Source organism: Panthera leo, chromosome E3 (assembly GCF_018350215.1).
Source record: "Panthera leo isolate Ple1 chromosome E3, P.leo_Ple1_pat1.1, whole genome shotgun sequence".
Classification (NCBI taxonomy): Eukaryota; Metazoa; Chordata; class Mammalia; order Carnivora; family Felidae; genus Panthera; species Panthera leo.
In genome coordinates this window covers 40,034,774-40,059,325 of record NC_056694.1, presented here as the reverse complement: position 1 = coordinate 40,059,325, position 24,552 = coordinate 40,034,774, and the positions used below count along the sequence as shown (strand labels likewise).

Sequence of the window (24,552 nt, the reverse complement as noted above, 5' to 3'; positions counted from 1 at the left end):
GGCGGCGCCCACGTGACCTAACGGCGCCCACGTGACGGCGCGCGCGGCCGGCGATGGCGGCGAGGCCGGGGGGCTTCCTGCTGCTGCTGCTGCTGGGGCTCGCGGCGCGCGGTTAGTGTCCCTGCGCCCCGGGGCCCCTCCCGTGCGTCCCCCGCCGGCGCCGCCCGGCCGCCTCCTCACCGCCCCGTTCCCCGCAGGGCCCGCTGCCGCCGCTGCCGCCAAGATGAAGGTGGTGGAGGAGCCCAACTCGTTCGGGTGAGCGGCCGCGCGGGGCGCGGCGGGGCGCGGCGGGGCCGCCCGGAGCCCGGTGCCCCCTGACCCTGCCGCTCCCCGTAGGCTCAACAACCCGTTCCTGCCCCAGACCAGTCGCCTGCAGCCCAAGAGGGATCCTTCCCCGCTGTCTGGTGAGTGCGGGACCCTGGATGCGGGGGCGGCGGGGCAGGGAGCCGGGAGCCGGCGTGGGTTCCCGACCCCGGGGCAGAGGGGCAGCCTGGGAGGCCCGTGCCTTGGTTTGTCAGCCTTTCAGAGCTTGAGGGCGCGATGCAATTCCAGAACGTTCTAGGACAAGTTAAGTCGCTACCCCTTTAGTCCTTTTTAATTCCGTCTGTGGAGGTGATCTCCGTGAACAGTTGGGTACAGACGTGTTTCATGCTTACGTTCATGAGCACACAAGTAAAAGCGTGCACTAATTTGCTTTCGTGAATTTTTTCTCTTTTTTTAAGACTTATTTTTCTGTCTTTTTTCTGTTAAAGTAATAACGACACAGGTTTGCTCATTTGCTGTTGTCGCTCACTGTGTGTCTTGGAACTTTTTTTTTTTTCAACGTTTTTTATTTATTTTTGGGACAGAGAGAGACAGAGCATGAACGGGGGAGGGGCAGAGAGAGAGGGAGACACAGAATCGGAAACAGGCTCCAGGCTCCGAGCCATCAGCCCAGAGCCTGACGCGGGGCTCGAACTCACAGACCGCGAGATCGTGACCTGGCTGAAGTCAGACGCTTAACCGACTGCGCCACCCAGGCGCCCCTTGGAACTTTTTAAGAGGGTGAACATAGGTCTTCACCCTTTTCGCTTGATACTTAGTGGTTTATAGGATGGCTCTGCGTGCCTCTGTTGCCAGGTGTTTGGTTTGTTGGCCATTAGAAACTTTCCTCCTGCGGATCGCCTCTTCCTACCCTGTGTGAGTGGTTTCCTAAGGTCCCATACCACAACTGGAGTTGCTGGCTCGTTCAGTGAGAAATACAAGCAGGAAACATCTAGTTTTTTTTGTTGTTTTTTTGTTTTTTAACTGCACAGTACTATGTGTTAGGGTCTGTGCTGGGAACGCAGCAATGAGCAAAAAACACAGCTTGTCCTCCTGGAGTCGACGGTCTAACGGGCTGTGCGCGCGCCAGTAAGCTACGAAGTAGGTGAAGTGTAGAGTGGTTGATGGTGGGAAATGCTCCAGAGGTGTGAAAGCAGGGAAGAGCTTGCAAGCAAGCAAGCAGGCAGGCAGGCGCGCGCGCGCGCGCGTCTGGGGCAAGGGTGGTTTTGAGGGTCGCCGTTTTAATTGTTGTTATGTAAATTCTACACCCAGCGCGGGGCACAGAGGGGATCCTGAGTTGGAGAGTACTGGTCTATGGACTGAGCCCCCAGCCCGGCGCCCTTGGGGACTCCCCTTTTAAATAGGGGGCCAGGAAAAGGCTGAGAAGCGACATTTGGTCGGAGGCTGAAGGCGAAAAGGAAAGGGTGGGGATATCTGGGGAGGAGGGGGCAGCAAAAGGAGTGGCCAGGTAGAGGCCTTGAGCGCGAGGCCAGAGGGATGGGGGGGATGAGATCCGAGAGGGACAGATGTGAGCTTTCACCCTAAACAAATGTATCCTGCTTGTTATGAAAAGTGTGGAAAAGAGAAACGGGGCGGCGAACACCACGTCTCAGCGTGGCAGTAAGCGTTTGCCTCGCCTTTCCTTGTTTTCCTGTGGCCATTCTGAAGAAAGGGAACTTGCGTTTTGTCGCACCATTTGAAACTATCAGGACACCTTATCCCTGGGTAGTTCCAGTCTGGATCGGACCTCCCACCCCCCACAATTAGCGGTAATTCCATAACTGCTGTGTCCAGTGGTTTCACCGTCTACCCTGAGGGAGTAGGGTGTGCACCCATTTTCTACCTCTCTCCTGTCCCTGCCTCCGCCAGCCGATGGCACCTGATAAAGAGGGGCGTTCCTTTTCCCCCCTTTTCTTGTTTGTTTCTCTTTTTGAGTATCATCGTTGGCTCAGATTTAAACCGTATTTCTGGAGCTATAGTTGACACATTCACTTTGATGAAGTGGGACAATTGACCACATCCATGCGATCACGGCCCCAGACGAGGTAGAGAACAGTTCTCTCCAGCAGAAGATTCCTGTGAGTTTCTTTCCAAAACCTCCTCCCCGTCACTTTCTGGTTTCCGTCCCTGTAGAGGAGGGTCATCTGGGCTTGTACTCCAGCTGAATGGCGTTCTGGAGCACATGCTCGCCTGTCTCGTGTCTTTCCGGACTCATGTTTCTGGGATTCCTCTGGTTGTTGTGCCATCACTGTTTTCTTTTTGGTGAGTATATACAGACACTGAGATTCGGGGCGCCTGGGGGGCTCAGTCCGTTGAGCGTCCCACTTTTGGTTCTGGTTCAGGTCATGATCTCACAGGTCTTGAATGTCACGGGGGATTCAAGCCCCACATGGGCTCTGTGCTGACAACACATAGCCCGCTTGGGATTCTCTCTTCCTCCCTCTGCCCCTCCCCTACTTGAGTGCACACACACGCACTCTTTTTCAAAATAAATAAATGTAAAAAAAAAAAAAACTAATTACTCATAGACTGATTGATAAGGTGTTTGGTTTTTTTTAACTTTTTAAAATCTTATTTTTGAGAGAGAGAGTGAGACGGAGCATGAGTGGGGAGGGACAGAGAGAGGGGGAGACACAGAATCCGAAGCAGGCTCCAGTCTCTGAGCTGTCAGCACGGAGCCTGATGCGGGGCTTGGACGCACAGACTGTGAGCTCATGACCTAAGCCGAAGTCGGATGCTTAGCCGACTGAGCCACCAAGGTGCCCCGCTGAGGGGGCCCTTCTGTTTTGAAATTGTACCTTAAATGGAAGAGTTATGGCCTATGGAGCCATATGCTTATATAAAACTCCCAGAGAATATTTGACGCGTTGGGATTATACGGTTCAAATAGTTTGTTAGAAAATATTTTAGAGCCTAGCTTTGTGTAATCAGGACAAAACTCTCCATTTTTACCACTTATCCCCACCTAAATGTGCGTCTTTTACTCTGATGCAAGCAGGCTTCCCAGAATGAGGTGTCCAGAGATGCTGCTTTATGGAAGGGGAGTGAAGGGTTCGGGGCGTCACAGATACGGACACCCGCCCCGAGCAGCATGGGGAGAGCACCCAGCTGTCTCAGCAAGAGCTAATTCTGCTAATTAAGCTTCCTTTTGAAAAACCACTAGTGTTACCACCAAAACCTTTAATGTGAGAACCTTGAATTTTTTTTTTAAAGCTTATTTAATTATTTTGAGAGAGAGCGCACGTGTGTGAGGGGTGGGGGCAGAGAGCAAGCGGGGGAGACAAAATCCCACGCAGGCTCTGCACTGTCCGCGCAGAGCCCGACACGGGGCTTGAACCCACAGACCGGTGAGATCATGCCCCGAGCCGACATCAAGAGCCGGACGCCCAACCGACTGAGCCACCCAGGAGCCTCAGTCGGAATGTTTTTTAAATAACGTAGCGCGATGATTCTCCTTAAGCAGATGAAAACCAGAATTCAGGAGGCTAGCGACCTGGAGGAGAGCAAGGGGCCTCCGGTAGAGATGGGCCCTTTCGTCAAGTCTGGCGTGCAGGCTAGAAAGCGAGAGTTAACAGGATCACAGTAGTTACCCCGCACTTTCAGTCGCTCGCTGAGTTGTTAAAAACCGGTGCTCTGAGCACATATGATGTATATAAACGAAAATGGTTCCAGTGAAGCACACGGCAAATAAAGTTGAAAAAATTCAGTGAAAAACTGTCCATTCAGCCTGACAATAGTAAATTTCTTTCAGCACTTAAATATTTTTTTTAAAGTTTATTTATTTTGAGGCAAAAGAGAGTGTATGAGTGAGGGAGAGAATCCCAAGCAGGTTCCATGCTGTCAGTGAAGAGCCTGATGTGGGGCTTGATCCCATGAACTGTGCGATCTTGACCTGAGCCAAAATCAAGAGTCAGATGCTCAACTGACTGAGCCACCTAGGGCCCTTTAAGTTTCTTTTTTTTTTTAACGTTTATTTATTTTTGAGACAGAGACAAAGCATGAACGGGGGGAGGGCCAGAGAGAGAGGGAGACACAGAATCGGAAGTGGGCTCCAGGCTCCGAGCTGTCAGCACAGAGCCCGACATGGGGCTCGAACTCATGGAGCGTGAGATCATGACCTGAGCCGAAGTCGGACGCCCAACTGACTGAGCCACCCAGACGCCCTTTAAGTTTCATTTTTTTTTTGTAACGTTTATTTATTTTTGAGACAGAGACAGAACATGAACAGGGGGAGGGCCAGAGAGAGAGGGAGACACAGAATCCAAAGCAGGCTCCAGGCTCTGAGCCATCAGCCCAGAGCCCGACACGGGGCTTGAACTCAGGAACCACGAGATCATGGCCCGAGCCGAAGTCGGACGCTCAACCGACTGAGTCACCCAGGCGCCAGTTAAGTTTTGTTTTTAAAACGAAGTAGATGAGAGGACCCCTTAATTTAAGTTTTCCATATAGAGGAATATTCCTAACTTGATTTTTAAAGCCCATGCTGTTATGTTTTGTTGTGTTTTTCCCCCAAAAGCCACGTGTGGGCTTGACTGCTTCCCCGCCACTGACGCCTACAGTCCGGGGAGTTGGAAGGTCAGGGTGGTCTTGTCCACAGTTGTCTAGTTGCAAACCAGAGCAGAGCCTTCACGTTTCCGTGACTTCCCGGCCGTGTCGCGCTCGTCAGCAGCTCAGATGCAGGCTCCGCTCAGGAGAAGATGGCACCAGTGAGCCCCTCCCTGGTTCTTCTCGCTTAGTTTTGTCAAGCGCACGGGTTTTCTTCGGGTGTTGGGAGTTGAAGGGCTGAGCCTAAAGCACTTAGCATAGAGGTCTCACCGGCCACCGGCCACCCGTCCTAAGCGGGGGCGCGCGGCCCTCTCGGTGAAGCAGCTCCGGGCTTCTCCTCCGCCTATGGCTGCTGGGTCATCCCCTGCCGTCAGGGAGACTGGGGAGGGCCTGCCCGGGCTCGGCCACCACAGTGGTGCCACTGGGCCCGCCCCGAGGCAGAAGCTGCACGATCATGTGCGCCCCACGCCCGCTTCTGAGTGCTCCCCAAAGCCTTCCGGAGCCACTGAGGGCTCGGTGTCCTGCTGGCTGGTGTGGCTCCCGCTGTCGCCCAGAGTTCCCGCTCTGTCCTACGGCACACCTAGGACGGTGTCAGAAGTGTCACGTGGGGTTATTACTGTGGACTCAGGAAACCTCATGTTCTTAAACGAGCGGTTCTTCCTGAGCTGGCCCTCCCGGTTGCACGCAGTTGGGTTCATCTGGTTTTAGCTGCAGGGACGTAGGTCATCCTTGTAACTTTGCACGTGCAGCCCACCTCGTCCTCTTACCTTGTGCTCCCTGGGGGAGGGGGGACATTCGTTGGTCCTTTTTAAGTGGAGGTGTAATAGGTGTGCAACACGGTAGTAGTTCCGGGCGCACAGGACGGGAGTTGGTATTTGTACCCAGTGCAGAGTGATCGCCGTAGCAAGTGTAATTAACATCTGTCACCTGTCGTAGCTGCGCGTCGCTTTTTCTTGTGATGTGGACTCTTGGTGTCTACTCTCTCGGCAGTTTTCAGAGAGAAAACGTGGTCGGGTTCCAGTCCCCGAGCCTTACTTACACTGGAAGTGGGTTCCGTTTGACCCCCTCACCCATTCGGTCCTCTGGCGGCCACCGGTCTGTTCTCTGGATCTTATGTCTGGTGGCTTATTTTTTAGATTCCACGTGTGACATCCAGTATCTGTGTTTCTCTGATGTCACTTAGCATAGTGCTCTCAAGGTCCACGCACGTCGCGGATGGCAGGATTCCCTCGTCCGTGGCTGAGCGCTGTTCGGCTGTGTGTGCACACCGCCTCTTTATTCGTCCACCGGGCACGGTCACCTAGGTGCTTCCGTGTCTCGGCCGCTGAACTCAGGCTGCAGTGAGCACAGGGCTGCAGGCGTCTCCTTGAGATGGTGAGATGGTTTTCTTTTCGCTGTTGAGTCGCAGGAGCTCTTTGCATTTTGGGTTTTGAAGCCCTCATCAGAGAGGTGGTCTGCAGATACGTTTGCCCGTCCAGGAGCTTGCCTTTTCATCTTGTTGGTCTCTCTGTGCGGAAACTTTCCAGTTTTACGTAGTCCCACTTGTCAGTGTTTGCTTTTGTGGCCAGATCCAAAAGTTCATCGCCAAGGCCGCTGTCGGGAGCTTCCCGCCCGTTCTCCTCCAGGAGCTTCATGGTTTCAGGTCTCACATTCACGTCTTTAATACTTTTTGAGTTAATCTGTGCGTGTGGCATAAGGTAGTGGTCCGGTGTCCCCCGCCATTTATTGAACAGACTGTCCTGTCCCCACTGTAGATTCTTGGCTCCTTCTCGTGAGTTAATTGCCCGTATGTGCGTGTTTATTTCTGGGCTCTCTGTTCCATTCATCTCCGTGTCTGTTCTTATGTTCTTATGTTACTATACTGGGTTTTTTTCTTTTCAGGTTTATTCATTTATTTTTAAGTTATCTGTACACCCATCATGGGGCTTGAACTTACAACCCTGAGATCAAGAGTCGCCTACTCTTCTGACTCAGCCAGCTGGGCGCCCTTAGACCGTTTGGATTCTGTTTATGATTCTGCATTCTGATACTTCTTTTTCCAAGCATAGTAAGAATTCTCTTTTTCATTGTGGCAAAATATACATAAAATTTCCTATTTTAACCAGTCCCTACAGTGCAGGGACATGAAGCACATTCACGTTGTTGTGCGCACCACCATCTGTCTCCAGAAACGTCTCCTCTTCTGGAACTGAAACTAATTAAAGGCCACGCTCCTGTTCCCCTGCCCCAGCCCCAACACCACCTTCTACGTCTGTCTGAATTTGCTCTAGATAGCTGCTGTGGTCTGGATGTGTCCCCTCCCCCCACATTTGTACGTTGATGCCTGAACCCCCAAACTGATGGTATTAAGAGGTGCTTGCGTCACAAGGGTGGAGCCCTCAACAGTGGGACCTGCACCCTCTTCCCTTCCCAAGGGAGGCGCCAGACCTTTCCAGCCGCTTCCACCATGTGGGGGACGTAAGAGGTGCCTCCCCCTGTCCCCGTGAACCAGAACTTGACCGTGCTGGTGCCCTATTTGTACTTCCAGCCTCCTGAACTGTGAAAAATTAGTTTAGAACTCACCCCGGGTGTGGTCTTTTGTCAGAGCCAGTCACACAGACTAAGGACCTCACGTAAGTGGAGTCCTGTGTTGGCCTTTTTGTGACCGGCGTAGCTCACTTAGCGTAGGTCTCCAAGGTTCATCTCTGTTTTAACAGGTGTCAGGATGAACTTGTAAAGGCTGAATAATACTCCATCGTACGTATAGATTTTATTTTTTTAATTTTCATTTCTTAATGTTTGTTTATTTTTGAGAGAGACAGAGACAGAATGCAAGTGGGTTAGGGGGAGAGGGAGACACAGAAGCAGAAGCAGGCTCCAGGCTCCGAGCTGTCAGCACAGAGCCCGACGTGGGGCTCGAACTCACGAGCTGTGAGATCATGACCCGAGCCAAAGTCGGACGCTCAACCGACTGAGCCACCCAGGCGCCCTTTAATGTTTATTTTTAATGTTGGTTTATTTTTGAGATAGAGTACGTGTGCGAGAGGGGCAGAGAGAGAATCCCAGGAAGGGTCCATGCTGTCAGCACAAACCCTGATCGATCCCACAAACCATGAGATCGTGACCTGAGCTGAAATCGAGAGTCAGATGCTCAACGGGCTGCCCCCCCGCCAGGCGCCCCGAGTTATTTTTGCATACGGTGTAGAGTAAGGGTCCAGCGTCATCCTTGTGTGCATGCAAGTTTCCCAGCACCACTTATGGAGAAGACGGTCTTTTCCCTGCTGAATGGTCTTGGCACCCACATCATATCATATGGATGTATGTTCAAGACTTTATTTATGAGGTATCTTCTGTCCTCTCGCTGCACCTGTCTGTCTTTAAGCCAGGGTCGCACTGTTCTAATGTGTAGTCTTGCAGTAAGTTTTGAAATAAGGAATTTTTTCAACTGTTCTTTTTCAAGATAGTTTTGGCTGTTTGGGGTTCTTTGAGATTCTGTTTTAATTTTAGGATGGGTTTTACTATTTCTGAAAAAAAAAAAAAAAAAAGTTCCTGGGATTTTGATATGGATTGCCCTGAATTAGGTCATTTAGGAGAGTATTCACATTTTAATATTAAATCGTCCTATCCACGAACACAGGGTCTCTCTCCATTTATTTCATTTATTTACATGCTTAATTTTTTAGGTGCTATCTCGTAGTTTTCTCTGTGCAAGTATTTTGCCTCTTCGGTTTATTCCAAAATACATGTATTTTTTGGTACCGTTATAAATGGAATCGTCCTAAATTTCCTTTTTGGGTTGTTGTCAGTGTAGAAAAACACACATCGTTCTTCGGTGTCAACTTTGTATCTTGCCCCTTTGCTCACAGATTTTTGTGGACCCTAGGGTTTGCTTTTCTTTCTTTTCCCTTTTTGTTTATTTTGGGGAGGAAGGAGGCTTGCAGTGTGTCCCAAGCAGGTTCCTTGCTGTCAGCACAAAGCCTGACGCGGGGCTCGGTCCCACAAACCGTGAGATCGTGACCTGAGCTGAAATCAAGGGTCAGACACTGATCCGACTGAGCTGCCCAGGAGTCCCCACTAGGGTTTTCTACATACGCGATCACGTCGTCTGCTAACGTGGCCACGTAGTTCTTTCTTCCTTTCCAGTTTGGATGCCTTTTCTTTCTTGCCTGATCGCTGTGGTAGAACTTGAGTGCGGCGTCGACGGCGAAGAGCGCCCGACGGGAGGAGGGACGCGCTGGGTGTTGCCCACGTTCCGTCTGAGGTCAGCCGTGGGGTCTGCCCATACGGCTTCTGCGTTGGTGGCAGTTTCCTTCGTTTCCTTGGTTGTGGAGGCTTTGTGTCATGAAAGAGGGTTGAATTTTGTCAGGTGCTTTTTCTGCAACAGTCGCGTGGCCGTGGGGTCCCCCCTCGGTCTGGTAGTGGATCGTGTTGTTACCGTGATTGTTGTATTTTGAACCATTCTCACGTTCCAGGAATCAACCCCACTTGGTGACGACGTAGGAACCTTTCAATGCGTTGTTGCAATCAGTCTGCTAGTGTTTCGTGGAGGTTTTTTTGCACTCCTGTTCAGAGTGGATATTGGACCGTGGTTTCCTTGTGACTTGTTGACTTTGGGTTCGGGGTGACGCTGGCCCCACACCGTGAAGCAGCGTGTGGTCCGCTCTTCCGTGGCTTGGGGACCCTTGAGAAGGAGTGATAAATGGTGCGTTCCTAGGAACTGCCCGTTTCGCATAGGTGACCGATCTGTTGGCGGCCGGCTCGTTCAGTATTCCGGTAGCCGTCTTTGAGCCAAACTGGCAGCGTCCCCACATTCCTGCCTGGTTTTAGGGGTTTCAGCGCTCGTGTGTGTGTTTTAGTCAGTCTAGCGAAACACTTAGGATCTTGGGGAGCTTTTTAAAGAAGCAGTGTTGGGTTTTACTGCTTTTCGTTTTCTTTCTTCTGCTAGCTTTGTGTCTCGTGTGCTCGTTTTAGTGCTGAGAGTGTGAGAGCTAGGTCACGGGCGTGAGCGCGTACTTGAACGTGCCGGAGACGCCCGGCTCCCTCTCAGCACCTGGGCTCTGAGCCTCCTGCTCTCCTTGTCTCGAGTATTTTCTGATTTCCCTTGAGTGTTAGTACTCTGGATCTGTGCATTTCCTGCTCCTGCTGTTGATTTCTGGTTTCCGTTGTGATCAGAAAGTGGCGTTTTAGTCCTTTTAGGTTTATTCAGAACAGAACACCCGTTGTCTCTCCTGACTGTGGCATACGGTCGCTCTGGTGGCGGTGTGGCCGCCCCGGCCGTCTTTCTCCTGACTCTCACAGCCAACGGGAGCCTCTCTGAGGGGTCTCCTTCCCTTGGCTGGCCTGTGGCTTTCGACCGGATGGATAGTTAATTCCTTCACTTGGATGTGTTGATAAGGAAGGACTCCCAGGAAACAGAGTGTGTATTTCGTCCCTCGTTTCCTCCCTTGTGACGCTTCTTTCCCTCTGTGTCACTCTGGGGGTTCATAACATCAGGTTATTCAGATCTGATTGCAGTTTGTCAGTTTGAGTCACGAACAAAATCAGTGTGTCGTCCCCCCCCCCAGCTCTGCTGTCCGTCTCACGCTCACCTCCTCAGACGCCGGGGACCCACCAGCAAAGACGTGTGATGGTTTTGTGATGCACCTCCACATTCGGTAGACTGACAAGGTCGGGACGGCAAGCATCCCGGCTCTGTGCCGCAGCCGTGACTTCGCCTTCGCCGTTCCAAGGGGAGGGCACCCTGCGGGGACCGGGTCCCCTCCGCCATCCCCCGTCCGCCTGGCGGGTGGGTTGACGGCCGCGTCCTTCACTGCGCCGCCTTCCAGGCTGCAGGCTGGGTCCCTCGACGGGCCTCCGTTCTCGTCGCCCTTGGGTGTCTGCCGAGGGTCTGGGCCTGTCCTCCTTGGAGTTCCCCTCTTCTGTCACATTGGGGACTTTCTGCTGGTCCTCCCAGACGCTCGGCCCATCCGAGCCCTCCCGCGGGGGCCCCCATGCTGCGACCCCGCCCCACGGCCCGGCTCTTCCGTCTGCCGGAGTGGCACCGAGCCCTGGTCTCCGCCGTCTGCTCCAGCCTTCCTTCCCGCTGTCCCCTGTTCTTGTGTCGGCCTGTGTCCCAGTTCTTCTAGCACATCTCAGGTGGTTTAGAAGCCTTTACTCCCAGAGAGGCGTCTGGGCTTCTGCTGGGACCGCTCTGTCACCGCTCCCCTAGATGAGGCCCTGTGTCCCCGGGTAGGGATTTGTTGCGACCCGGGCTCCGTGCCGCCTCGTCGACGACCCGTGAGCGCGCGGCTGCTCTCGCCCGTCTTTCCTTCCCACGCTTCTTGGGGCCCCGTTGTCCCCCGGCCGCCTCCCGCCCCCGGCTCCAGGAAGTCTCAGCGCCCCCCTTTCCGCCCGAGCGCGGAGGCCAGCCCGCCAGCTGCAGGGTGCCCGCTGTCGCCCTCGGAGGTCGCTTCAGTGGGCCCCGGTGCTCCGGTCCCGAGTCCCAGCCGCGGACGCCCCCGCCGGACTCGGCTGTCGCGCTCTCTTCCAGGGCCCGCGCACCTCTTCAGGCTCTCCGGCAAGTGCTTCAGCCTGGTGGAGTCCACGTGAGTGTGGGGCGCTGCCGGCGGGGACGGGCGCCAGGACCCCCCTGACGCCGCTGTGCCCGCAGGTACAAGTACGAGCTGTGCCCCTTCCACAACGTGACGCAGCACGAGCAGACCTTCCGCTGGAACGCTTACAGCGGGATCCTGGGGTGAGAGGGGCCGCCGGCTGCTCGCGGGGACCCCCCCCCCGCCCCCCACAGGCACCCCTGGCCCGCCTCACGCGCTCGTTCCCCCCCAGCATCTGGCACGAGTGGGAGATCTCTAACAACACCTTCAGGGGCATGTGGATGAGGGACGGCGACTCCTGCCGCTCCCGGAGCCGGCAGAGCAAGGTGGGCCTGCGTCGGGGGGACCCTGGGGGGAGGGGGCAGGCTCCTCGCCCCCCACCTGCCCACCAAGGCTCTCCCACAGGTGGAGCTTACCTGTGGGAAAAGCAACCGCCTGGCACACGTGTCTGAGCCCAGCACCTGCGTCTACGCGCTGACCTTTGAGACGCCTCTGGTCTGCCACCAGCACTCCCTGTTAGGTGGGCCCCGGGGCGGCTGCCCCGGGGGGGGGTGGGGGGTGGGGGGGTGGGCAGAGGTGCTCAGCTAAGCCCCCGTCTGCTGGGTCGCTTGCAGTGTACCCGGCCCTGCCGGCGGCCCTGCAGCACAGGTGGGACCAGGTGGAACAGGACCTGGCTGACGAGCTGATCACGTCCCAGGTGAGGCGCCAGGCGGGCACCCCCTTGCCCGGGCACAGGGCGGCCAGGAGCTGGGGGTTCCCTCTTCCACGACCCTCAGGGCTACGAGAAGTTGCTCAGGGCGCTCTTTGAGGAGGCCGGCTACTTGAAGACCCCGGAGGACGGTGACTCCGTGAGGGAAGGAGGTGCCAAGGCCCTGGCGTTCCAGACCCTGGAGAACTGCAGTGAGGTACAGACGGGGAAGGGCGCCCCAGCCCTGGGCTGGCCTCCCGCCGCGGGGCCACGGCGCTGCCCTTTTACCTGCTCTGTTCCAGGCACACAGGGAGCTGTGGAAGGAGGTCAGGAGACTCCGGAGCGTGCTGACACAGCATGGCATCCCCTACGCGCAGGCCGCGGGTGAGTCGCGGGGGTGTGGGGGCTCAGCCCACCCGCGGGACCTGCGCTGACCTCCTGCCACTCGCTGTTCTGGCAGAAACGCCCCCCTCTGAGCACGGGGGCCCCAGGACACCCACAGACGGGACAGCGGAACAGCTCCGAGGCGACCTGGGACTGCGAGGGAACACCTTGTGACCTGAGACAGGCCTCAGGGGCAGAGCCAGGCTGGTGGGAGGGGAGCAGCATCACGGGGGGGGGGGGGGGGGGGGGTGCGTCCTCTGCCTTCGGGGCCAGCCAGCCGTCAGCATCGGCTCAAAGAGGCAGACAGAATAAAGATTCAAAGTTTTAATTACTTTCCATACTGATAAAAATAATTCCATGAATTCTGTAAACCATTGCATAAATGCTATAGTGTAAAAAAATTTAAACAAGTGTTACCTTGGAACGGTTCACTACAAGTAAACGATTATGCTTTATAAATACTACCTTCTGGGTTAAGAAAATTCATTCCAGTAACGACCTCCTCTAAATACTCAGAACAAACAGAGATTGAGGCTTCCATAAATTAATCCACATGAAGCGTCCACACTGAGCTGAGGTCTTCTGCTGACCCCAGTTCCAAACAGCCGGAGGCCACAACGTGCCCCGTGATCGCTAACACCGCACCCAGTGCTCCCGTCACCCGTGCGAGGGCAGTGGCCCAGCCCGTGAGGCCTGCGGGGTAGGGACGCCTCCTGCAGGAGAGCAGGGCCGCCACAGCCAAGACCCCGAGCAGAAAGGACCGGCTCAGGCGGGACCGAGGGGCCCCGCGACGCTGCAGCCCTGCCTGGTCCGCCTGCTGTGCGGAGCCCGCCCGAGCCGCCTACGGGGAGCACGCGGGCTGTTCCCAGTTTGTCATCTGACGATGCCGAGGCTGGGGACCCACAATAAAAACGTTGTTCTGTTTCCCATAAAAGACCAAAGGTCTGAAATGTGAAACAAGTGCATAAATATTAATAAAAATAAAGAATTTTAAACGGTGATAACAGTAGCACAAAATATACGTCATTTCTAAGAGCTAATAAATCATCATCACTGTCATTAAAAACAAAGTCGATTCGCTAAAACCAAGTCGATGGTCGCCTGCAGTAATGGACTCGCTGCAGCCCGCCACGGGCCCCCCCCTTAAAGGACAGAACTATCGCTTTGTCTTACGTTAAAAATGTTTTAAACCTCTTACTAAATATTTGGTCACTGATAATTGTTACCGAGCCATTCTGCGCTTTAAAAAATGCTATTAAAAGTCTTTGGCAAAGCCACAGTGGGCCGAGAGGCACCGGCGCTCACTTCCAGGCCAGAGGGGCCGTGACCTGCTCCCACCCCAGCGGCAGGTTTGGGAAAGATCTTGCAGCCATCTAGATGTGCCTCGGGGAGAGCAAAGTCTGGGTAGACCACTCACCTCTTTTGCTTCTCCCCAGATTGCTAGGAAAAATGACCCAGTGCAGACCAGAGAAGATTCTGGTCCTCACCAAAACCAGACCGGTTCTCGGGAGTGTTTTTGCCACGGCAGGGCAGCCAGGTTCTCTCTGCAACCCTGGGGTCCCCCGAGTGACCCTGGTAATACCTGGGTTACACCGCGGCCTGTGAGCCTCTCCCTTGCAGGCAGGGATCCCGGGCAGGCGTCTGTCTGGTCGCAGGGAGGGGCATGAGCGAGTCTCTGGCCTCAGGCTGCCCACGAAGGAGCCGGGACGCCCTCCAGCAGGTTCCAGAGGCTACGGGTGCCGAGGCACAGCTTTGTAAAACTAACGCGGAAGCCTCCACCAACGGGCCCCCCCGCCGTGCTGCTCACTAGAGGAGAGAATGGACCCGCGCAAAGGGCCTCCTTCGCTCCTTTTGCAAGGCTCAGGCACTTAGAAAAAGTGGCCACGGGTCATGGGGCAAATCAGGCGCAACGCCATTTCACGGGCCTGGAATACAAACCTCCAATTAATGTGCGCGTGCACGCCATCGAGAGCGTCCCTTTCACAAAACTAAAACCCTAGATGTGTCTTTCAGTCTCACTGCTATAAATACTATGTCTGCACTTAATTTGGAAACTATTAAGAAGTCCTAGGTGTTTCTCACTACTAGATAAACGCTCATCTCAGAAGTACTAATTTCAGAAGAGGAAATCAAAGGTCTTTACCATACCGTGAATTAACAAGAAACTGACAGGAAATGTCCTCAGCTCACAGTACACGTACAAAGCTTCATGTTACCGCGTAGTAAAAAAAAATCACGAACCTAGGAAGCAGCTTACAGCGACTTAGAACGTCTAAATCCCCCGGTTTACAAAGTGCTGGTCAGGGTCCCGGTGCGTCAGGTCCGCGAGCCCCCGTCGTTCCGGAGCCCGGGGGCGCCCGAGGGGCCGGTGACGCGGCGGTCACCATGGGAGCGGTGGGCCCTCGCAGCAGGCGCAGGGCTGCAGGGCGCCGCCGCGGGCCCGCTCCCGGCACACGGCGCACTGCTTGGCCCGAAGCTGGAGGATCACCTGCGGGGCGAGACCCAGGTGACCCACCGGCAGGACCGGGGACGCCCCGGAACAAAGTGCGGGGGGGGGGGGGGGGAGATCCTTCACGAGGACCAGGGAGCTGAGCTGCCGCACCAACGTGGGAAGGGGTGGCCACCTCGATGGGCTGGGCCCGGATGGAGGCCCACACCTGTGCCTTGTGGCCAGCAGCCGGGCTCATGGGACTGGGCTCATCAGACCCCTGACCCGGGACCAAGCCCACCGGCCAAGAGGGCAGGCAGAGCTGGAGCGGGGGTGGGGAAGCTGCTCTGGAACCTTCAGATGCTCCAGGTTCTAACACAAAGCCCTGGCCTGGAAGGGGTTTGTAGCTGAGTGCAGAGAACAAGCGTGGAACAGGCCGAGATGGCACGGTGACTCTGGAGGGTGACTCCGGACCGCGCGGGGCAGGGCCGGAGGGCAGGGCCGGCAGGCGGGGAAGGAAGAGGGTTGTGGCCCCTGGACTCACCCCATCCACGGCTTCCAGATCCAGGCGCAGCCGAGTCTGCAGCGAGTGCAGCTTGGGGAGGGGGGTGGCTCCGAGGTCGGCACAGCGCGGCAGCCCTGGGAGCGCAGCGCCCGGCCCTCGGCCCTCCAGCTCCTCCCGCAGCCTCCGGAACTGGGCTTCCACCTCCTCCTTCTTCTGCAGCGCCAGCTGCCGAGCGCTGTCGGCCGCCAGCGCCCGCTCCTTGGCCTCCTTGGCCTCCCGCTGCCACGCGTCACAGGCCTGAAACCCAGGGGGCTGCGCTGTAGCGGCCGGTGCAGGGGGAGCCCCCACGCGCCTGCGCCTGTCCCGCCGGCCCTGCACCCCGGCCCCTCCCGGCTCACCTGCTTCACCTGCTGCCAGGACTCCTCCCACTGCCGGATCTTCCTCTTGGCCTCGTCCAGCTGCCGCCTGACCCGGGCCAGCTCTGCTCCGCTCGGGCTGGCGCTTGAGGCGGGGGCAGGGCCGGCGTTCAGGATGGGGGACGGGCTGGGAGAGAAGCTGCCGGAAACAAAGTCCCAGATGCTCCCGGGGACGCCGTTCAAGCCTGAGTGTGGACGAGACGGGAGAGGTCACCCGCGGGAGCGCCTCCCCGGCAGCCTTTGGGGCTTGGTGGACAAGGACGTGTGCCCCAGATCTTTCTACCCGGCCCCTGTCCGGCTGCCTGTGGGGCTTGAGGCAGAGAAGGGAGTGAATTTCCAAGTGTCGCATCGTGTGCCGCAGCGGCATCAAACTCTGGTCCCTGAAACCCGTTCCGCCTCCAAATCGTGAGGACCCCACAGGGCCTGGGGTGACACCTACTGATCTGTGTTCGTGACATAAAAAATTAAAACGGTACTTAAAAATACTCCTTTAAAACGTAGCAAATCACGTGAAAGAACGTTTTCCAGGGAAGAAGCACCGTCCACGGTTTCTGCCCGTCTGTGCTGCGCTGGGTCTCCAGTGACGTCCCCAGCCTGAGGCCCTCGACCGCACGCAAGTGACAGCGGGGCCACCGTGTGTTGTCACAACAGTGTCTCAGGGTCCTGGCCACACACAGGTCGGGGCTTCGTGCCCTGAGGCACCACCAGCGAACCCGCAGACTGGCCAGGGGACCCCCTGGGACGAGCGCACCCCACCGTCCCCGCCAGCGCCCGGCTCACCTAAGGAGCTGTAGGACGCAGCCGAGGAGCCCAGCGCCCCGGGCTCCGACGTGAGGGCCGGCGGCTGCTGGGGGGGCGTCATGGCCGAAGAGACGAGGGGCCCCGACAGAGACTGGGAGAGCGAGCTGAGTGGGGAGGCAGACACTGAGGGGGACGACAGCAGGGACGGGGAGCGGGGCAGGCGGCCGGGGATGGTGACGGGTGCCGAGCCCCCCGGCGACCGCGGACCTGCACGGATCGGAGGGGCCGAGTTAGCGGGAGGCGCTGACCACCAGACACGATGCCTGGCCTCCAAGCTGGGGGGTGACCCCGGGGGGGTGGGGCACACGGAGGCCAGACACCTGCCCGGCCCTGCCCAGCTGACCCACCCGCCAGCATGCTGGTCCTGGGACACCCGGGGAACCCAAGAACGGTTCATTTTCACAGCAGATGAAGCACATGTTTGGGGACACGGTGTCCCAGGGTACGTGTGCCCATAGCAGCTGCAAAGACGGTGGGAGGCTGACCGCGCACCGGCGTGCTGGGAGCACCCCCTCCAAGAACCACTGAAGGGCTCTCCAAAGAAAGGGCCCAGCCGCCCAAGCACGGCCCTGAAAAGAGCAGGGGGCCAGCACTCCTACCTGCCGGTCCCAGGTCGCCCAGGTCATGCTCCTCCAGCTCCTTATCTAGGGGTGCGAGGCTGACATCGCCGGGATGAAGATCCACAGCGGGGCCTGTTAACAAAACACGGTGTAACCACGGGACGACCCCAGAGCCTCAGCAGAGAGAGCCCACGGCACTAGGACAGTTTCTGGGGCCCGCGTGTGAAAGAGCAGAGGAATGGAACAACGTGGGGCCCCCTGGAGCCCCCCGACTTCCGAAGATTTCCTCGTAAACCCTCTCCTGCAAGCAGGGTCTTCTCCCTTCACCCCGGCCCCACGTGACATGGCCCCGGCTCCGAGCTGCTGAGGTCAGGCCCACCAGCCCCCAAAGCTTCCAAGTTCCAGCAGCCAAGCGGCCAGAGGACCTGGACAGCGCACAGGCCGTCCAGTGAGGGCCGGGAAGGCCTGCTGATTCCTGCTCCCGGGACACGCGCTGGGTCCACAGAAGACCCGGCGGCGCTAAAGGCACAAGTTCACCTGCACCAGCACCCGTCCCAGAAGTAGGTGGGCCTTTCCTGTGTGGCTGAGCCCTGTCCCCGGACAGCCTGCCTGCTCTGGGTCCGTGAGCCGGGCTCCTGGAGCCTTCTGCCTTTTTCCTGCCCCCAGCCTCCTAGTGCAAAGTGTCAAAAGCGCCCTGAACCCCGTGTGACAGATGACACCAAGTCAGAACCACCAGAGAGAGACGCCATTGCTCATCTCTGACCACGTCCAGCCCTCGGCTGGGCCCACACTCCTGACCACATCACAGAAGCAGCCGTGCCAGAGACGTGCCAGGAAGCAGCAGGCAGGCCAAGCCTGTTTCAAATGACCACCTTACAACCCGGGAGCGAAGGCTGAACCCGCCAGTGACTTCGGGGAAGCCACCACCTTTCAAATGAGAGGCATTTACCATGATTACCAGAGAAACGGGGGAGGGGAGAAGAGAGACAGGACTTGCGGAGAACGTCCCAGGGGCAGGCAGGTTCCCGAGGAGCCGGCTGCGGGACACGTGCGGACTTCAGGTCCGGTCCCAGTAGGCGACCCCAGCTGCGCCGTCCCTTCCCTGTCTCTAGGGCTGCTGGGCACCACTCAGCCCGAGGGGCCCACTGAGCTGGCCGCAGGGACAGCCCTTCACCCGACACTGGTACTTAGCGGCCCCCTGCTGCCTAAGTTCACAGAGCGCGGCAAGCACATCTGCCGTCCGCGAGCCACTGGCTCTGGCCTCTGCGGCGCATGAAGGGGACACATGGGGACCCAGTGTCTGGGCAGGAGAACACTGCGCTGCCTGGCGAGGTCTGTCTGTCTCGTCACCACTGCCGCGCCCACTCCACAGCCACGGCCAGGAGCACGAACCCCAGCCCGCCTCGGGCCTGCCCACTCCAAAGGAAATTACTCTTCCAACAGAGATTTTAAGGACTCGCGAGGGACTCATCCCACAAGGAGGCGAACGTGAAGGGTGGCGGCTGTTCCGGGCACCCCCATGCGCCGGAACCCCCAAATCCCCCAATCACTCTGAAGAGCAAAGAGGCCAAGGCCGGGAGACCCAGGGAGCCCACTGCGGCACCAAGGCCCCCCCTCTGCAGCCCTCGCACTCGGGGAGACACCGCCCGCCCACCTGTGGGGCCCGGCCCCCACGGGGGGCTCCCAACGCTTGATCCTCCGGCCTTCCTTTATAGCAGGCGCCTGCAGCCGGCTCGTTCTTCCTGACGCCCAGGAGCACAGGGGCATCTGCGTCCAGGGGCCGCCCCAAGCGAGCACCGACTCATGCGTTCTCACGGTTGGGCGCCGGAAGTCCAGACCAACGTGCGCACGGCTGGGCGCCCTCCAATGGCGCAGTCTAGCTGCTTGGGGCTGGCGGATGCACCACCCCACCTTCCGCCTCCCGTGTGGGCTCCAAAGTACCTTCTTATTCAGACCGAAGTCACGCTGGATCAGGGCCCAGCCCGATGACCTCACTCTACCTTGACTGCACCTGGAGAGCCTGCATCCAAGCAGTCGTGTTCACAGACTGGGGGGGGAGGGGGGTCAGAACAGAGACGTATCTTCTGGGGGCACGTAATTTACCCCACAATAATGGGGGCCATGGACACCCCCCGCAACCATCGTCTCCAGGTACCAGGCACCTTCTGCAGGCCCAGGGCCCAGAACTGCTGGGTGCCGTCCCCCCCCGTCCCAGGCAGACCCGTCTCCCCTTGCCGTGAACGGCCCGAAGGGCCCACTTGCTCTCAGGCCCACCCCTTGCTGACCAATGCCCACTTTCTTGACCTCCTACTTCCCCCTCACTACAAACCACTGCCAAGCCGTGCCAGCTGGCACCCATGCCCCCGGGCCCGGGTCAAAGGCAGCCCACCCTCACAACCGGTCCCTCACCCTCCTCCACTAGGGCCGACTTCTCAGCCCTGGAGGCCTGGCCCGTCCCGTCCCGTCCCGTCCCGTCCCTGCTCCATGAGCGTGCACACACACGCATGCATACACACACACACACACACCTGGCTTCGGCAGCCCTAACCCTCAGACACCGACATCTCCCAGCAAGGGCACCTCGCCATCTCCTACCAGGGAGAGGGCCTAATGCCTCACCATCAGCTTCTCAAACTCCGGGGACACGAGGGCCCAGACACCGAGCAGAAGCCAGGAGCCCTCAGCCCCTCCATCCTCCCTGAACCCTCGCCGGCGAGGGCCCCAAGCTCCAGCCATCTCTGCAGGCTGCCCCTCGTCCCCCACCTGCACTGTCCCAAGAGTGACCAGTCCCGCAGGTCGAGTCCTACTGCCCACAAAGAACATGTCCCTGGCGTGCTAGTGGACACTTGTGGCCAGGCTCCTCCCACCCCAGCCTCTCCTCTACCCTTCAGCTGATGCAGGCTGCAGCCAGGTGCAGCCTCCAGGGGCCCCAGGGGTCCTGGGAGACTGCCTGCTGGGCCTCCAAAACTCGCGGGGCTGTCCCCACTCCATGCAGCACCAGCATCAGGTGCAGGGCGCCCTGCCCTCCCCGTCCCCCCAGCACTACACCCCTTGCTCTACCCCCACCTGTCCACCACCTGCTCTGCCCCACCCTGGCCCTGGCCCCTCGTGCCCCCTCGGCCTCCGGCCCGGATTTGCAGGCCGGCCAGGCCTGACGACACGGATCTAGCTTTCAGCACCTGGGGTCTCAGGAGGGGCTGACAGGTGGTGTGCTTTAACGCCAACAAAGTTCCAGAACCACTTTCTGAATAACAAAACCAGAAATGAAGAGACGGACAAGGAAAACAGGCTGAAGCAAGAGCTTTTCCTCACCTTGAAAAGACCCGGCTTATCACACTCCCCGCCCCCCGCCCCATGACTCGGCACAAAGAAGCCCCCTGGCCCAGAGCGACAGGGAGGAGCCAGCCCCCACCGGACAGCGGCCGCGGCCAGGGTGCCCTGGCTGCTTGGGTGTCTGCGGTGGTCCCGCGCCTACTGCACCTCTCGGCTCTCTGACTCAGACCCAGGTCTTCTGGGATGTCCTCTTCGAGGAAGAGCTGACTTTCAAAGAGGCTTTAACACTCAAGATCCAGATGAACCGAATTACGTAAGCTCTGCCTCTGACCCAAAACCCGCCTTGCCCAACTGCCAGGAACCGCCCAGATGTTAATGAGAAATCGCGGGAGAACTGCTGAGTAACGGCCCTGGCAAAACCCCGACCCTGACATGACACAGCACATCCGAGAGGCGACGCGGTCCTTCGGGGTCAAGGGACGCGCAGGGACAATGCACACAGGACAGAACGGGGAAGCCCCGACGCCGGGCGCGCTCCTAACACGCGCGCCCGCCGCGGCCGGGATGCCCTCACCCCGCAGGCCGACCTGCCCTGACCGCAGGGTGAAGCGCCTGACAAACCCACCCACCCACCCACCGGCCTCAATTTCCGACGGTGCAGCCGACGGTTCTCGGCAGGACAAGGCAGGAACCCGGTCCTCGCCGCGAAGCAAAAGACCCACCTCGGCTAGGTAACGCGGGCCACCCCCCACCCCGCAGAAGCCCTGCGGCGCGCCCACGCAGGGGACCAAAGGGCGCCTCTGCCGAGCAGTGCCCAGAAAGGGGACGTTCGCCTTCGCCTCCTCGCAGAGCCTCCGCGGAACCCGGTGCTGACCCCGGCGGTCACTCTCGGCCCCGGGGACGGGCGACCGGAGCCGGTCCGAGGAGCACCTGGAGAGGAGGAGGTGTGCACCTGGGGAGGAGGGGGGAGGGCGAGGGGTGGCGCGCTTGGGGAGGAGGCCCCCGGGGGAGCGGGAAGGAGCGGGGGGGGGGGTGGTGGGAGACGCACCCCACCTGGGGGGGTTGGCACGTGGGGGAGCGGCGCACCTGGGGAGGGGCGGTTCGCGGGCCTCGCGGGGAGGCGCGTCGAGAGAGGGGGTTGGCTCTCACCTCGCCGGGGGTGCACAGCCAGTTCCGCATAACGACGACCCGCACCCTGGCGGCGCGGGGCTGACGATGCTGACTCACCGTCTACCGCGCCGCCGCCGCCGATTCAAACGCAGCCCGCTCCCCGCCCTCCCTGCGCCGCCCCGCCCCCGGGTGACGTAACCCTCAGGTCCGTCCCGCCCCCGGTGACGTAAGTCTTACACCCGCCCCCGCCGGGCCGCCCCGGGTGACGCAACCCTCCGGCCAACCCGCCCACTCCGCCGGCCCCGCCCCCGCCGCACCTGTCGGGGTGCGCGCCAGCCAGCAGGTGTGCGTGGGCGGCCCCGCCGCTCGGAGTCCTGGGCTGGAGGGGGGACGGCCCCACCCCCTGGCCCCCCGTGTGGCCCCCGGCCGGGCGCGCAGCCCCCCCCCCCCCCCCCCCCCGCCGTCACCGGCCCCACCCCTCCCGGCGCCGAGCCCAAAGCCCGGGTCCAGGTGCTCGCGGGGGGCCTCGCCGGGCAGGGCCGCTTTCTTTCAGGTAAGGAAGCATCTTGGCTCCAGGCGGACCCGCTCAGGTGAAAACGCACACGAGGCAGCGGTCAGGGCGAACAAGCCATGACCTCTGCCCTCGGAGGTCACGGAGAGTCAGCTGCCCACAGCCCCGCGGCCACCCCAGGCCACCAGCTCCGCAGGGGACTATTTTCACCGGCAGCCTGCTCATAGAGACAAAGGAAATGGCCTCTTGTCAAGTGGCCCTGAAATGACTCCACTAAACTACCGAATACACAATTAGTCTGCAAACAGCACCTATTTATTTTAGAATCTACTCGTTCTTTGTAGTCACTGCATTAGTAACGATATAGCCTGAACCAGACTACGAGCAGAAAAGGACCCGGTCTACACCCGCTAGCCCCTACGTAGGTAGAGCAGGATCTTTGATCCAGGCGCCCCTGAGCCCTGGGGTCCTCGGCGGCAGAAGGACAGCCCGGACGGGCCCTCCGGGGACCAGAGGGCAGCTGTGAGGAGTGTGTTACTTCTCCCAGCTGGGGCCCCTGTTAACTGGCACACGATTTGGGGATCTCAAGAGCGTGTTCAGAGAAAGGAGGCCCCTACTGCGGCAGCAGCTCAGGATTTAGCAGCAGCAGTTTTCTGTGAACAGACCGTGTTGGTCCTGAACAGGAATTAATCTCCTCGCCTCTGGGCACTTGGTTCAGGAAACACTTATGTCAATGAAAGAATGAACTGCAAGATGGTGACGCGTGGAACCAGGCAGAGGCCCCCGTGGGTCACCACACAACCCCAGGGGGCACAGGTGCATCTAGTGCTCTCGCCCGCTCAGGTGAGCAGAGCTGAGGACGGCCTCTCCTGATTGGTGGCAGGGACTTCATTCTCCTAATTACTTTCCCGCGATGCTCACACTTGACTGTTACTACCCTCAAACTGGAGACAATAAGCCTTGTTTTTAAAAACCGTGTTTTTTACACATAAAACACAAAACAACAAAATGAAGCATGCCATTTATACCAATGGCTTTCCGGCTCATTTCCAGGGAGGAACCAAGGACTCCTGTGCGCAGGCGCCCCACGCGCCACCAGACGGTCCCCCACCGCGCGTGAGTCAGCCAGGCGCCTCGAGGCTAACGCGCTCTGGAGGAGCCCTTCAGACACACACAGTTCCGATCTCCGTTCTGTGACAACGAACTGTTCGGCTCCCTGAGTGGGCAGAGAACCTGCTCAGAGGCCAGGCTGGCTCCGGCTGCCCTCCTGCCGTGTTTTGGCCCCAAGTTCAGACAAGGGCAGAGTGACCTCAAGCCTCCGCCCTGGCCTCTGCTCTCTGCCGGCGCGCGTGAGTCTGAGGGCTGAGTTCTCAAGCCCACCGGCCAGGCCCAGTGCACGCAAGCCCAGCACGCAAGCCCAGAGGCCTCTGGGGTTCGGGAAGGACACCTCGCTCTACCCCAATTCCACGTCAACATAAAATAACACACACGTGCCTGTTTTTGCTTAAAAGAGAACCCACACGGACGCACCCTATGAAGTATGTGAGGACTTGAACAAACTCCCCTAGTCTAAGGCAGAGCCCGGGCAAGAGTCGGTTTAGTCTTCACTCCTATGTGGACAGGATTTCCACAAAAGACCAGCACAGGGAAGCTGGTGGGGCGGGGTGGGGGGGGGGGGGAGGCACAAGAGTGTGCAGGGCAAGGAACCGAGGTCAGGGCTCAGAAACACCAGCAGGGGGAGGGGTGGTTTCATCGAGGACACCCTGTCCTCAGAGGGCTGGGCAGGCTGGACTCTAGAGGGTTCTATGGCAGTCGGACAGCTCCACCGTGGAGCCCGTGCAGGAACGCTGGGGCTGTGCAGGAAGACGTGCCTGGCCACACAAGGCCCCGGGGTTCCAGAATAAGGCGGCCCTTTGCAGCTCAGAATGAGCACAGGGGTGGTAGCCTCGAGCACCACATGGGTAGAAGTGCCCCAGGAGGCAGCCGCGACACGGGTAGCAAGGTCAAGCATGCCTGCCCGGCATCCCTCACATCAGTACAAGGGACACCGGGTGCTCTTTTGGCCCGAGCCCAAGATTTGCCATCTAAATGGCCACTGAAAGGACACCTCTCCTCCCTTGCCTTGGCTGCCGTCGTCCCCACCTGCGTCTCAGCCACGACCCCACGGCCAGTGGCGTGACTGGCGTCCACAGGTGCTGAGGCGTGGAAAACAACGTGCGTGCCATCCTGGGCTGTAGGCAACGGACAGTTCTCTCCGGGCGGGAAATACCACCCTGGGCCCGACCACGTGGCCAGCTCTGGCATCGACTTGGTGCCCTGACGGGGGAACGTGGGCGGAGCCGGCACCCGCCCCGCACCAGGAAGGAGGTGGACAGGACGCGTGTACCCCAGGGCAGACCGCTCCGCAGCGGCCTCCCCGGCCTGCCCGCGGCCACACCTGCCCAGCCTGCCCTGGCGCA

General features: G+C 58.9%; 2 protein-coding genes and 1 long non-coding RNA gene across 10 annotated transcripts in view; 1 reads left to right on the top strand and 2 right to left on the bottom strand.

Moving 5' to 3' along the window:
• The first annotated feature begins 5 nt into the window (after nucleotides 1-5).
• GNPTG (N-acetylglucosamine-1-phosphate transferase subunit gamma) lies at nucleotides 6-13,490 on the top strand. 3 transcript variants are annotated; one of them, XM_042922945.1, is made up of 12 exons: nucleotides 7-111; nucleotides 198-255; nucleotides 337-404; nucleotides 11,357-11,411; nucleotides 11,477-11,560; nucleotides 11,650-11,743; nucleotides 11,823-11,937; nucleotides 12,032-12,114; nucleotides 12,194-12,322; nucleotides 12,408-12,489; nucleotides 12,566-12,698; nucleotides 12,730-12,953. In XM_042922945.1, exons 1-11 carry the CDS (start codon nucleotides 54-56, stop codon nucleotides 12,661-12,663), a joined length of 924 nt encoding a protein of 307 aa, XP_042778879.1. In that variant the 5' UTR covers nucleotides 7-53; the 3' UTR covers nucleotides 12,664-12,698; nucleotides 12,730-12,953. The 3 variants fall into 3 exon arrangements, with proteins under 3 accessions (XP_042778880.1, XP_042778879.1, XP_042778878.1); XM_042922944.1 differs by having other exon boundaries at nucleotides 12,566-12,701; nucleotides 12,733-12,953; XM_042922946.1 differs by lacking the exons at nucleotides 12,566-12,698; nucleotides 12,730-12,953 and adding an exon at nucleotides 13,085-13,490 and having other exon boundaries at nucleotides 6-111.
• Nucleotides 9,755-11,146, bottom strand: LOC122210317. Its single transcript, XR_006198000.1, has 2 exons — nucleotides 10,416-11,146; nucleotides 9,755-10,300 (listed from the first exon to the last, which is right to left on the bottom strand). It is a non-coding gene; the product is annotated as an uncharacterized LOC122210317 (long non-coding RNA).
• A 173-nt stretch (nucleotides 13,491-13,663) lies between the features above and the next one.
• The window catches only part of UNKL (unk like zinc finger), a 36,067-nt gene continuing 25,178 nt past the window's right edge, over nucleotides 13,664-24,552 (bottom strand). For 4 of the 6 annotated variants that reach the window (XM_042922935.1, XM_042922936.1, XM_042922937.1 and 1 more), the window contains 5 exons: nucleotides 17,239-17,331; nucleotides 16,619-16,846; nucleotides 15,821-16,023; nucleotides 15,092-15,719; nucleotides 13,664-14,977 (listed from right to left, as the gene is read on the bottom strand). In XM_042922935.1, the coding sequence (XP_042778869.1) occupies nucleotides 14,790-14,977; nucleotides 15,092-15,719; nucleotides 15,821-16,023; nucleotides 16,619-16,846; nucleotides 17,239-17,331 (1,340 nt within the window). In that variant the 3' untranslated portion in view covers nucleotides 13,664-14,789. Of the gene's footprint in view, nucleotides 14,978-15,091; nucleotides 15,720-15,820; nucleotides 16,024-16,618; nucleotides 16,847-17,238; nucleotides 17,332-21,621; nucleotides 21,691-24,552 lie in introns of those variants that run through there. The other 2 variants (XM_042922941.1, XM_042922939.1) reach the window with 2 other exon arrangements.

Coding starts and splice junctions, on each gene's coding strand:
- GNPTG (XM_042922945.1), top strand. CDS start 54: ATGGCGGCGAGGCCGGGGGGCTTCCTGCTGCTGCTGCTGCTGGGGCTC. Junction 11,938..12,031: donor CCACCAGCACTCCCTGTTAG/GTGGGCCCCGGG, acceptor GGTCGCTTGCAG/TGTACCCGGCCCTGCCGGCG. Junction 12,490..12,565: donor CCCCTACGCGCAGGCCGCGG/GTGAGTCGCGGG, acceptor CTGTTCTGGCAG/AAACGCCCCCCTCTGAGCAC.